General features: G+C 43.7%; 1 protein-coding gene across 1 annotated transcript in view; it reads left to right on the top strand.

Annotated features, from left to right (window-relative positions):
* The window catches only part of Tnn (tenascin N), a 59,770-nt gene extending 46,349 nt beyond the window's left edge, over positions 1 to 13,421 (top strand). The window contains exons 17-20 of the mRNA XM_090339771.1: positions 3,206 to 3,302; positions 4,136 to 4,303; positions 9,831 to 9,994; positions 12,341 to 13,421. Coding sequence (XP_090195897.1) covers positions 3,206 to 3,302; positions 4,136 to 4,303; positions 9,831 to 9,994; positions 12,341 to 12,481 — 570 coding nt within the window. The 3' untranslated portion in view covers positions 12,482 to 13,421. The remainder of the gene's footprint in view (positions 1 to 3,205; positions 3,303 to 4,135; positions 4,304 to 9,830; positions 9,995 to 12,340) is intronic.
* The last annotated feature ends 268 nt before the right edge of the window (positions 13,422 to 13,689 follow it).

Below are 13,689 nucleotides of genomic sequence, written 5' to 3'. Positions count from 1 at the left end.
CAATGAACAAATCAATTTAAAACCTCTGCCTCCAAGGAGTTTGCCCTCTACATCTACCTGCCCACACTAACAACCCCGAGTCAAACCCAGAGTCCAGTTTTATAACTATGAAAGCAACTCCACATTGTAACAAGCAGCAAATTCACCCTATAAGTCTCATTTTTTTGGACTCTTTATTTTTTAATTTTTTTGTGGGTCATAGGGCTGAACTTGGCTTGGGCACTGTCCCTGAGCTCTTTAGCTCAAGGCTACCCCCCTATCCCTAGGCTAGGGTGTTGTCCCTGAGCTCTTCAGCTACTGCCCTACCCTTGAATAGAGGTTAATTAGATATGAGTCTCAGGTCCTTTTGTGCCCAGGATGGCTTTGAACCTTCATCCTCAGATCTCAGCCTCCTGAGTAGCTAGGATTACAGGCGTGAGCCATTGTGCCCAGATGGACTCTTCATTTTTTGACTCTTTGTTTTTTGGACTTCATAGAGTTTTCCTCAGAGCCACATTCTCCAGAAACATGGGGAGTCTTGAAAACTCCACCACAGCTGTCACCGACACCTGATCTGTTTTTTGTTGTTGTTTTGGGACTGAAGAATCTTCTATCACTGAAGGATAGCTGATGGTGCTTCTACTGCTGAGCCATGCCTCTGTTTCCTGTTGACTCTTTTTGAGTTAGACTCTTACTTCCTGTCTGAACACACCTGAGCACAATCTACTTATGATAAACCTGATCTGACGCTTCACAAACTTTTCTGCATAGGCTGTCCTTGAACCTTGATCTTATCAGTCTCAGCCTCCAAAGTAGGTAGGCATTATAGGCACAAACCACCATGCCTGCTCGCTGTTTTTCATGGTGGTCCTGGGGTTTAGATTTGAGGTCTCCTGATTACCAGGCAGGCACTCTACCTAGGTTTATCCCTAATCCATTTTGCTTTTGTTTATTTTTCAGAAAGAGGCTTTTGCTAGTGGCTGGCTTTGGACCAAGATCCTCCTACCTCTGCCTCCTGTGTAGCTAGGATTATAGACATATACCAAGAAACCCAGCTTAATTTTTTTCCCCTAAACTTCAAATGCAACTTTATTTAACTTAGCATGTCTATTTATGTGTTCATTACTTCTTGATGAAGGTCATCCCTTGCATCTTTCTCTCCTATCCTATCTGCCTCTTTTCCTCAGACTTATTTCATATATTTTTTTTTTTGTCCCTAAAGCTGAGGACTGAACTCAGGGCCCTGCCAGGCAAGTGTTCTTCCATTGAGCTAAATCCTCAACCTCTCATATTATTTTTCTTTTGAGATTCAGTCTCAATAACTTTTTTTTTTTTTTTGCGGTGGCTTAGAATGGCCTTTAACCATGATTCTCCTGTCTCCTCCCAATAACTGGGATTACAGATGTCGCCGACTATGCCTAGCCCCTGTTTTGAGCTTTTAGAATCCTTTTAAGGAAATTCTTCTGAGTCCTGGCAGCAAGAACTCAATCTGATGAACTGGCAGCGGAGCTTTGCCCTGAGGCACCCAGGGCTGCGGTAGGAGCTGGAAAGAACATCAGGGAACACTTAAATGGCTCACATAGTTCCATCTTTGTTTTCCATCTTGAACGTCTTCAGGGCTGCATTAGAAACTCTTTCCACAAGTATTTAAAAGTAACTTAGATTTTTTTATTCCTGATTTAGTCATTTTAGACACTAAGTTTATTGGCATAATGGCAACTCTGGAGTGTAGAACCAGATGTAAAGAACTTTTTGTTATTGAATATTTTCATCTCCAAATAGGAATGGATCAGATTATGTGTGAGCCTCATGTGAGGCTCTCAGCCTCTTGAGTAGCTAGGATTGCAGGTATGCCAGTAGTGCCCAACTGAACTTCATTTTTTATTTAGATTTTTATAAGCATCCACTAGTTGTACAAGGTGGGCTTCATGGTGACATGTTCATACATGCATTCAATGTACCTTCTTAACCTTATTCTTTGTATCACTCTAAGGAGACTTTATATTTGGCCAAGAATAGAAGTGGGACACAGATCGACAAAATGACATCTCCACTATTGATGTTTTGATCTGACAATTTAGATGAGTGAAGTTAGTCAAGGTTAACTAACTTACCCAAGGACATAGCTAGTTAACTATAGCTGTTCCTCAACGTTTACTAAAAAGCTCCACAGCATTGATCCTTGCTCATGTTTTCAGCCTTCCTTTCATTCCTTCCTAACCAACTCCCAGGTCCCCAAGGCCCCAGCTTTTCTCTCTTTTGTTTCTTTTTTCCATACCTTGCAGCTCTCAGCTACTATCCCAGGGGAGCTTTTCTGGCTCCTTGATTACGTTCTCCTGTTTTATGTTCTCACATCCTATTGTATATTTCCTTCACAGCCTTTGTCATGGTTAAATTGCATCTTTTATTTGATTACTCGGTTTGTCTATTTTATTTACTGATCTATTAGCTCCACAAGGGCAGAGACAATTTCTGGTTTACTGGTTTTGTACATCATCATGTATTGTGCCTTTTCGCATAGGTGATGCGCAACAAATACTTGTTGTGTGAATTTTTTCTCTATAAATATTAAATACTTGCTACATTAGAAGTCAGGTAAACTAAAAAATAGTCCCTGAGCTGGGAGTTTGGCCTAGTGGCAGAGTGCTTGCCTGGCATACATGAAGACCCAGATTTGAGACCTTGGAACCACATATATAGAAAAACCCAGAAGTGGTGCTGAGGCTCAAGTGGTAGAGCTCTAGCCTTGAGAAAGCCCAAGGACAGTGCTCAGGCTCTGAGTTCAAGCCCCAAGACTGGTGAAAAAAAAAAAGAGTTCTTGTTGGGGGAGGGGGGAGGAAAAATAACATATAAATACAACATGTCCCAATTGAGTTGAGCAGTTGTTGAAGGTTACAGGTCAGAACTAACAAAAGTCTGGACTGTTCTATCCTATAGAACCCATCACTAGAAACTAAATTAGCTCCCTGAGTTTTTCTATGCTCTGTAATTGATGTTTCGTAAAGACAAAAACCTCTGCTTGGTACATTTTGCCATCCAGAGATCACTCACTGTCATAGTAGACACATATATTGAATCTATTGATTAAGATCCTTTCTAAAAAATGAAGAGGAGCTGCTGGAGGGAGTCAGTATAGTACAGGTTCCTCTCATCTCCCAACAGCACCTTGTTCCCTTTCTACTTAGTTACCAGAGTATTAGAGTAAGGTTTGCATTTCCTTTCTCAGGTCTTCCAGAGACGGAACACTGGGCAGCTGGATTTCTTCAAACGTTGGCGGAGCTACGTGGAAGGCTTTGGGGATCCCATGAAAGAGTTCTGGCTTGGTATGGTACCTAAGAATCAGGAGCAGGGCGTGTGGGCTGATAACTTCCTTTCCGCCTTCTGTAGACATGCCTCTTGGCATGTTGTCTTACACTCTAACTTTGTGAAGAAGTAGGATGGTCTCACTTGTTTTTAGTCTGTATTTAAACTCTATAGGGTTTGCCTGGAGCCTACTTTTTTTTCTTTTTAAACAAATTATAGTAGTAGAAAGAGGTCATTGCTTTGGGATTCTGGCTTCTTTTTGGGATAACTTTCTTGCCCCTGCAATTCTGCCAGTAATGCCAGACTTTGTGGGTATAGGCTTTCCCTCTTTCCTTCCACTCTCTTCTGGAACAGATGTTCACATACAGTGGAATAGCCAAAAAAGCACTAGTTGGGAAATGCAAAATTCAGATCATGTAATCTGTATGTTCAGTGTCTAATGGACTGGTGTGCCTGATACCAAGATCTCTTCAGAGGGCTGAGAATGAGTAGCTCTCTGCACTTCTGCTTGTGAGATGTGTGGATGATGAATAGAGTTGCTTCTATTTCTGAGAGATGGAGACAGTGGGCAGATGCATTCCATGATTATTCTGTTCCCCTCAGTGAGCTTTCCATAGATGTCATTAGTGCCAACAAATAAAGGGGCAAGGACATTAGCAGTCCTCACTCTTATTAGCAGAAAAAATAAAGGCTAAGGTGACTTTTGGCTGTATAAATCTCAGATACAAAGGGTGAGTGTGTGCATTCACAGGCATGTTCATGTGCGTGCGCGCGCGCGTGCACACACACACACACACACACACACACACACACAGAGTTGATAGGCTATTGAAATTCTATTTCTTGTTTCCAGGCCTTGACAAGCTGCACAATCTCACCACTGGCACTCCTACCCGGTATGAGGTGAGGGCGGATTTACAGACTTCCAATGAATCTGCCTACGCTGTATATGATTTCTTCCAAGTGGCCTCCAGCAAGGAACGATATAAGCTGTCAGTTGGGAAATACAGAGGCACAGCAGGTAGGAGGGATTTCTCACGGTGAGGGGCACTTGCTTCTTGTTGTTTGAGGACTGGGTTGCCAGGTATCTGGGGATCAAAGTATTTTTTCATGGGAGGGAATTGTTCTGTTCAGTAAGGCTGACAGTAAAGCAAGTTGAAGCAATTAACGACCGTCCGAAAATGGGAGCTTTTGTGCCCTTCCCTCAATCAAATGCTCCTATTATACTCTCATTGATTCATGATTGGCAAATTCACTGATAAAATGAGCGCTTGTGATACATTCCATGATGTGTTCAAACCTTTGTTAGTCTTCAGCAATGCTGTCATCTTTGTCTGCAGTGTGTGTGTGTGTGTGTACATGTGTGTACACGCACACATGTGTGTGTTATTTAAGCATTTTTTTGGTGATACGCTGCTATACATAAAGACAGAAAGTGAAAGTGCTGATTCAAATAAGAACTATAGGTCTCATTAGCTTAATACAACTGCGACCATGGGAATGAACATTTCAGCTGAAAGCAGGGAATCTTTAGTCTCCATTAGCTACTCATTAGATTTCTGCCTAGTTGACACTGTGTTCATCGTGAAGGAAATGAGCAATATTCAGCATCACGACTAAAATGCTGGAATTATACCAGGAAATATTTTATTTAAGAAGAGCTGTTATGATTATTGTTCTGTTGTTAATATTTTACAGTCTGTATTTAGACAAAGTAAGACTATTCTGATTTTGGAATAACTATGTAGGAACATGCTACTGGCTGACTATAATACACGGTCTATCTCAGACTCACATGTAAAGAGAGGAATGAGAACACAAGGCAAGGGCTGGGAATGTGGCTTAGTGGTAGATTGCTTGCCTAGCCTGCATGAAGCCCTGGGTTTGATTCCTCAGTAGCACACACACAGAAACAGCTGGATGTGGCGCTGTGATAGAGTACTAGGCTTGAGCAAAAGGGAGGTCAGGGACAGTTCCCAGGCCCTAAGTTCAAGCCCCAGGACTGGCAAAAAAAGAAAATATTGAAAACAAACACACAAAACACCACCACCACCACCACCACCAACAACAAACACAAGGCAAGCTGGGTACTGATGGCTTGCCCTTGTAATCCCAGCTACTCAGAAGGCTGAGATCTGAGAATTGCAGTTTGAATTCAATCTAGGCAGGAGAATCCATAGGACTCTTATCTCCAGTTAACCACCATAAGTCAAAAGTGGAACTGTGGCTCAAGTGGTAGAGTGCTAACCTTGAGCAAAAAAATTCAGAGTCAACACCCAAGCCTTTAGTTCAAGCCCCAGGGCTGGCATTCAAAAACAGTATATAAGGCAACTTTTGCAGAGTCAGACAAGTGGTAAAGAAGAGCCAAGAAGGGGGGAGGGTGAACTGAGGACCTGGTGATAGGAGGAAGCTCCCTCCAGGACACAGCCTGGAGCTGGCTCCGAATGAAGGGCCGAGGAAAGTAAGAGTTCTCTGGGTCTGGAGGAGCCTGTAGAAGAGCAAGGGCTGAGCTGCGGCAAGGGAATTTGAAGCCTGACAGGATTTCTCACAATTGACCACTCAAAGACCTTCTGACATTAGAGGACTATAACAGATCCTGGGGCCAACGACTAATGCAAAATTTCTGTGAGATGAACTGTGTGTGTGTGTGTGTGTGTGTGTGTGTGTGTGTGTGTATCAGTAGAACTTGAACTCAGGGCCTGAGTGTTATCTGTACACTTGAGCCATAGCTCCACTTCCAATCACTTTGCTTTTTGATGCAATCAGAAATAATTGTTTCTCATTACTGAGCACAGAGCCTGGTACCACCAATCAAAACTGTTTCAGAGATGGGGTTCTGCTATATAGCAGTAGTTTGGGCTAGCCTCAAACTACCTATCCTTCTACTTCTTTCTCTCAACTGCTGGTATTGCAAGCATACCTCACTGTATACCAGAACCCATAACAATTAATGCACAATTTAAAAATATTGCTTAAGGCCCTGGTATCCTCACCTTCTACCCCATCTCTAAACAAGATTAGGCTGTATTTCCTGATGGCTTCTTCCAGGTTCTGACAACGCTTTGATATAAGAGGATGCCCGTTCCATTTCCCTTTGGTCCTTTGGGCCATGTCCTGCTCTTAGCCCACATGGAGCCTGTCATACCTTTTATTCCAGTACTCTTCTCCATTCTCAAGCGCAGTCATCAGGTAGCCTCAGCCTTTCTTTCTCAGGCTAGAGAGAGACTTGGTCTCCTTTCATAGGCTCTTCTCTGGTGAAGTGTTTGTCCTGAGTGTCTCCTCAAGAATACCTGCCCTTCCCCGCCTCCTCAGTGGGACTTCTCAAGGTCACTCTTCAACTCCTTCCCTTTTCCTTTCATCACTGTTAAATTTTTCCTTTTCTGGGTCTATTTCACACAATCCAATAAATGAGCTGATGCTAATAGGAAAGTGAATGAAAAGGAGTCAACATATTTATGAATTAATATGATTCTCCTCCCAGGTACTTCATTTGCATTTTAACTGTGATTAGGGAATAATTCCCATTCTAATGTTGTTCAGGCCAACAGGGCCAGTCAATAGAGGATGGCTTTTTGTTTCATTTTGTTTAAACAGGAAGCCTTGTGAGGTTCTGAAATCACACAGCATTTAGGCGGCTATCTAAGTCTTCCCATGTGTACTATCATTCTTACTTTAAATCCTGAGTTAGAGTGGCGGAGTTAGGAGTCTTAGATTTCCTTCTCTATGCTGATGGCTCATGTATGTGCGTTGGGGGAAGGGGGCTTTAGGCTGCTTGCAGCTTCTCCTGTCTGTCCTCAGTGATGAGACACTATAGAAGATGGGCCTCCAAATTGAGGATGAATAGTTAAATATCACTAGGCATGTAACTGTGCTAGCTTTTAAAACACTGATTCAAACCAGGACATGGGCAACCCCAGAGCAAATTTATAGGTATACCTGGCTTAATTTTGTTTTATATAGAGAGATAAACTTAAAAAAATCAGAATACTGTCTTAAGTGGGCCCTGATGACCAGACTAAAGTTATTTTCTGATTCATTTTCTATCTATCTATCTATCTATCTATCTATCTATCTATCTATCTATCTATCTATCTATCATCAGAAAGACTTCAGTTCCTACAAGGAAGAAAATCTATCCGCAGAAAAAAACCAACCAACAAATAAATAAGCAAAAAAGGTCCCACACAGGCTAGACCCTGCTTTGTTTTTCTTTTTAATCAGTATTCAAGGTTACATAACCTCAAAGGCCTCTGCCGGGATTCTTAGAACACAGTTCTGGGTATTTGGTGTGCTAGTTAGGGAAGCTATACTATTAAAAGGATGTCACTAGGGGAGGCACTCTGTGTTATTTCAAGCTGTGGTTAACTGTCTGCAAGCAGTCTGGAGTGAGGAGGGAATATGTATGGAAGAGTGACTATGCCTTCTTTGATTGGAAAAGACTAATGAGGACAGGCTGTTTTGGTATGTCAGAGTGGAGGACTCTCTGACCCTGTGCTCATGTCTCCTGCCTTTGCTGGGTGAGATATAAATGAGCGGCTGTTGGGATGACAGAGTTGGAGGAGAAATTGGGATCTTCCATATGCATGAGGTATTACTGTGTGTGTGTGTGTGTGTGTGTGTGTGTGTGTCGTGCATGCAACATTTGCTAAGAACACACTGAACTACACCTCCAGATCCTACCAGCACTTTAATGTGTCCTCTCCACTCATCCCAATTAAATGTAGAAACCTCTTCCTTCCTTCCCTCCCTCCCTCCCTCCCTTACTCCCTCCTTCCTTTCTTCCTTCTCTTTCTTCCTTTCTTGTGCTGGTATTGTGGCTTGAACTCAGGGCATAGGCACTGTTTCTTATTTTTTTTTTTTTGCTCAAGGTTAGCTCTACCGTTTGAGCCACAGCTTCCACTACCTGCTGATTTTTATATTCTTAGTGGTTAGCAAGGTGCCAGCCCACAGCAGGTGTCCAGGATATATTTCTTTGAACGAGTGAATAAAGTTATAGCACGTATAGGAATCATTTGGAAAGGCACAGATCACCCCCCACTGCTGCCCTGCTGCCATGTATATACTTTCTCTGGTTCTGTGGACCTGAGGTCAGCCTGAGAATTTCCATTTCCAACAAGTTATGTGGTTCCCTAATGCTGCTGGTTCCAAGACCTCAATGAGGAAACTTCTGAGGTAGGCTATCAGAGACCACATGCTTTTGCAGGTGTCACTGAAGCCTCCTATGGGAATAAAATGGCCATAGGTGATCAGTGTCTCAGAACCTTGTGTCTTAAGAACAGGAGAATCAATTGAGTTCTGGCTCTGCCATTTGTGGACCCCAGGACATTAATAAATACCCAGTGACTAGTTCCTGGGGGTTCAACTTCTCAACCAAGAGCTGCCCTGCCCACCTCATGGGCCTGTGAGAGTCAAGTGAGAACACACGCGTGAAGATGAGCCATGAACTCAAAGATTAGATATAAGTGTATGTACCATTACTGCAGGGACTGGACTTGATTAAGGTTATGATTGATAGGGCCCCTTATTGTCTTTGACGAGCTGAAAAAGAAAGTAAACTTATAAAGGAATGACAAATGGGGAAGGGAAATAGGTGCAGTGCAAGTAAAATAATTAAAGCAGATCCCAGACAGGATGTAATGAAGCACTTAATTGTACATATGTCCCTGAAGGGCTCTAGAAGCTCAGTGTGTGTGCGTGTGCATGCGTGTGTGTGTGTGTGTGTGTGTGTGTGTGTGAGAGAGAGGGGGGGGGAGGGAGAGAGGGAGAGAGAGAGAGGGGGGTGGGAGGGAGAGAGGGAGAGAGGGAGAGAAAGAGAGAGAATAGGGGGGAGGTGTACGTATATAAAACAGAAAGAGACAGAATGATGTTAGGAGAAGAATTAGTGAGGAGAATCCCCTTTCTCAGTAGAGCCCAGTTTTGAGGGATGGTGAGGGTTTGACTATGGAAGGAGGATTTGTTCACTTCACATATGGAAGGTTCCTGGTGCGGGCAGTGGGATCACAGATTGTGCCTTGAGGGTTACAAGCCTGTAAAATCAGCAGGTGCAATTCCCTGTAGGAAGTAGGATTTAGCACTGACAGGATGGATGTAGACCTTTGATCTCCAGAAGGTTGACAGAAGAGAACCCAGAGAGAAGAAGGTAGTTGGGCTAACACAGACCCACAATGACAAGAAGAGGCCAGGAATGGCAGCCTCAGAGGCAGAGAGGCCAGATGTGTGAGTGATTTGGGAAGGAAAGACTGAAGCAGGGTTTTTAGGTTTGGGTTGGGAGAAGGATTGCTGTGCAGAGAAAGGAAGGCAGAGGGAATGTTTGGGGACATTTTATGTGATTAGAAACTTCCAAGTGACGATGTTGTTGAAGCTGCTGGAGAAACCAGCCTTGCGTGTAGGTGACAGGCAAGAGAACCTGTGCCATTCAGGTCATTTGGAGGCAGTGGTGAGCACTTGTGGAATAGCTGGCTGGATCCTTGGCATTTCCATGGCTAGATGTTTTCTTATGTGTCCTCTTCTGGGAAGACTTAGATGTCTGTCTCTCTTCTCTCCCACAGGGGATGCTCTCACCTACCACAATGGATGGAAGTTCACAACTTTCGACCGAGACAACGATATTGCCCTCAGCAACTGTGCCCTGACACATCATGGTGGCTGGTGGTATAAGAACTGCCACTTGGCCAACCCCAATGGCAAATACGGGGAGACCAAGCACAGTGAGGTAGGTGGCAGGCAGAAGTCTTTTCTGTCCTAAGTTCTGGCCACATGCCAGGGGTACTTCCCAGGTGACTCAGGTGGCTCCTCTTTCAGAGGCTTCCAGTGACATCAGGCAAGGATCTCCTCTAATCCTGGCTTTATCGCTTAGAGGTCATGACACTCCCTGCCCATTAGCCAGGGCTCCATCTGCTCTATATTCCAGGACTGTGGTGAATGACAAAGTTGGCTTGACCATTGCTACATAATGAACAGCGATGTGGGTCATAGATCAGCTGGGACTGTTTATTGGCCAGGTTGCAAGGTTATTAAGTGAATTAAATATTATTGTGCTCACCAGTCAAAAGACATAAAATGAAATTTATCAGTTCTTACCTGGGTGCTGTTGCAGTCAGCTTGGGCTGCTATGACAAAAACCCATGGATTGAGTGATTCGAACAGCAGACGTATAGTTCTCACAGTTCTACAGACTTTAAAATGCAAGATTAAGAGGCCAGCCAGATTTCATTTTTGGTTGGACCTTACTTCCTGTCTTATAACTTTGTAGCTTGTCCATCTAGCTGTGTCCTCTGTTGCAGTGCAGTAAGGGGGAGAAATAGAGGAAAAAAGTGGTAGGAAGAAGAAAATTCTCTTCCCCTTTTTATATCTCATGGGGGGTAGTGTGCTTTCATGACTCTATCTAAATTTATGATCTCTCAAAGGCTTTCTTCTTAGGCCTATCACATTATAGGGTAGGGCCACAAATGATTATAAATACATTTTTAGGGAGGGATACATTCAGTCCATAACCAGATACTTTCCTAGCGGTTCTCTTCATTAAACCACAGCCATCTCTCTCAAGTCCTTTGTTTACCAGGAAAATAGGCAGTTCTTTTGCCTTAAGTCAAACACCCATTCTTGGATTCACTTTACCTGATGCTACCCTGAGTCTGTCCAGAGCCCTGAAATGAACTAGTTTCTATATCTGCATATGCCCCAGGGCTGAGAGTCCATGCAGGCTGCATCTTTCTGAAGCTTTCTTATCCATAATTTCTTGAACCTCTATGATCCTCTCTGTTACCTTGATTGTGACAGCCCCAGCCTGCTGTCTCCCAGATTCTCAAGATCAAATCCTTGCTCCTACGTATCCTTAATCCTCTGCTCTCCCTAAACCCATCCTGGATTTTGGATTTCCCATTTTATGTCCTGAGTCTAGCCTTCAGCAAGCCAGAACTCATCCTACTCCAGTACTATTATAATTATCAGCACTTTCTATGTCGAGGTACATTTTTATTACTCTTGTCCTCACCAGGGTATGAGCACTCCCAATCTTTATATGATTTTTCAGAGTGCAGAAGGAATTCTCCCCTAGGGAAGCCAAGGAGGGTAGCTCGTGAATCATGGTGGCAGCATGAGGGCCAACTCAGAGGAGCTTGTGACCAAAGATCAAATATTTGAAATGCGCAGACAGCAGGTCCTAAGCCATCCCTATATTTGCTAATAAAAGACATTCATCTGGCTAATGAGCTCTTCACAGCCTGCAAGACATTTAGCTTCTTGTTTATTATTTACCTCACAAATTAAAATACATAAAATCGGTCACTTGGGCTGTTTATTGGCCAGGTTGCAAGGTTATTAAGTGAATTAAATATTATTGTGCTCACCAGTCAAAAGACATAAAATGAAATTTAGTTTAGAACAGGCTATTCGTCACCCCCAGAGCGAATATCTAAACAGTCTAAATTGAAAATGATTTTACACAATTGGCCAATTAATATGTTTATTTTTGTCTTTAATTTTTTTTGGAAAAGAAAAGAGTGTGAGAAAACTGTTTTGCTGATTGTGGGCCAGGTTGACCTCTGTGTTGCCTTTGTGGCTGCTGTGGCCTCACACCCTGGCATCCCTTCATGCCCCCAGCTTCCTATTTGGTCCTCTTAGCCAGTTGAAACCCAAGTGCCCAGCAGAGGGTATGTGCTTTCAGATGTGATGATCAAGTCCTGGATGTGTGGGGGTGGGGTGGGGAAAAAGCGGGGGCGGGGGGAGGAGAGTGGAAAAAGAGAGAGGAGAGGGGTATACAGTCAGACACGGGTGAGGAGAGATGTTTTATAGGGAGAGAGGGAAAGAGAGATGTTTCACTGGCAAATAAGTGTTTTCTTGCACTTTTATTTTTCCTGTCCTGGGGCTTGAACTCAGGCCCTGAGCACTGTCCTTGGGCTTTCTACCACTTGAGCCACGGCACCACTTGTGGCCTTTTTTCTATGTATGTGGTACCAAGGAGTTGAACCTGACTCTTCATGCCTGCTAGGCAAGCACTCTACCACTAGGCCAAACTCCTGGCCCTGTCCTCTAACTTCTAACATTTTATTTTCTGTAGGGGGTGAACTGGGAGCCATGGAAAGGACATGAATTCTCCATTCCTTACGTGGAACTGAAAATCCGCCCTCATGGCTACAGCCGAGATCGTTTCTCTGGCAGAAAGAAGCGGTCACTGGGAGGAAAGATGAGACTGTTCTGAAGATACATATGCTCAATCTTTGCAAGAGACTAGAACAGCTGGGGTGGGGGCTGGGCTGTGTGAGCTTGGGGCGTGCGGGGGCGTGGTAGCCACTGGGAACCAAGGTTGCTCAAAACTTCTAGTTTTTGAGGTGGTGGGATTGTCCACGGAACACACATTGCCACCAGGCTTTAAGGCTTGGAGTTCTTCCATGTCCCATTGAGCCCATCTCCACTGGGGGAAGGGAGTGAGAGCAATGCAAATGAATAATACAGTTTCATAGCATGGGTAGATGGAGGGACAATGTTGGACCTGCGAGGTTTCCCAGCCATAGATAAATTAGATTAGGGGGAAAGATACGAATCACGTAGTATCTCATCAATTAGAAAGCTCTAGAAATTGGAGTTCAGATAGAAAGCTCTGCTAACATGAATCCTTCTAGAAAGAAGAACCAAATATTTAAGTTCAGGGCTCAGGCAACCTGATGCATGTTGCTCCAGCTTCAACCCCCTAGATTTTGAGGAAAAATGTGTAAATCCTACCCCCTTTTAGTTGCTGGCATGAGGAGGAGTAGAGTGGCTGAGATGCCCATTTAGTTCAGTTCCCACGACTCTTCAGCATGCTGGAAACCAAGGCTCCCCTATTACTGCTGCCTTTACCTGCCCACCCTTCTGCCACTCACATAACCACTTCCAAAGATCTTCATATGTTGTAAATAAATTACTATGCATATTGACTTGAAATAATTTGGCTCTGTTAAGTGACACTGCTCAGCCTCTTCCCTGAATCCTTTCCATGTGTCTTTTCTTGGGGTTCCACACTGCTGAACCCCTAGGCTTTCTAAGCCACATATCCTGTGCTGTTAGACTGGACTCTTGGCAAATCAGATCCTTCTTGATTGTTTGCTATCATTTTGGAAAGTTTCTACAGTCAGGTCAGTGACAATTGAAGTAACTCAAAATTCCCCTTCAAGAAAATAAAAACCAATAAACTACTTGGTTTAAAAAAAACCATTCTCTTGTGTTCTGGTCCATGTGTAAGTGCACTTGAGCTTGGCATTGATCCTAAGAGCGGGTGAAGATGTTCATGGTGCATGGTGGTGGTACCTGGCTGGCTGTGCATGCTCACCTGGGCGCTGGAACATTCTGGTATCTGTAATGCAGCAGGGGTGCACAGGTAGGCTGGAAGGTGAATATCTCCCCTTCAGGATGAGAGGTGTAACTTATTGC

Source organism: Megascapheus bottae, chromosome 10 (genome assembly GCF_031878675.1).
Source record: "Megascapheus bottae isolate mThoBot1 chromosome 10, mThoBot2.hap1, whole genome shotgun sequence".
NCBI classification, from domain to species: domain Eukaryota; kingdom Metazoa; phylum Chordata; class Mammalia; order Rodentia; family Geomyidae; genus Megascapheus; species Megascapheus bottae.
This window is presented reverse-complemented; position numbering and strand designations above follow the sequence as displayed.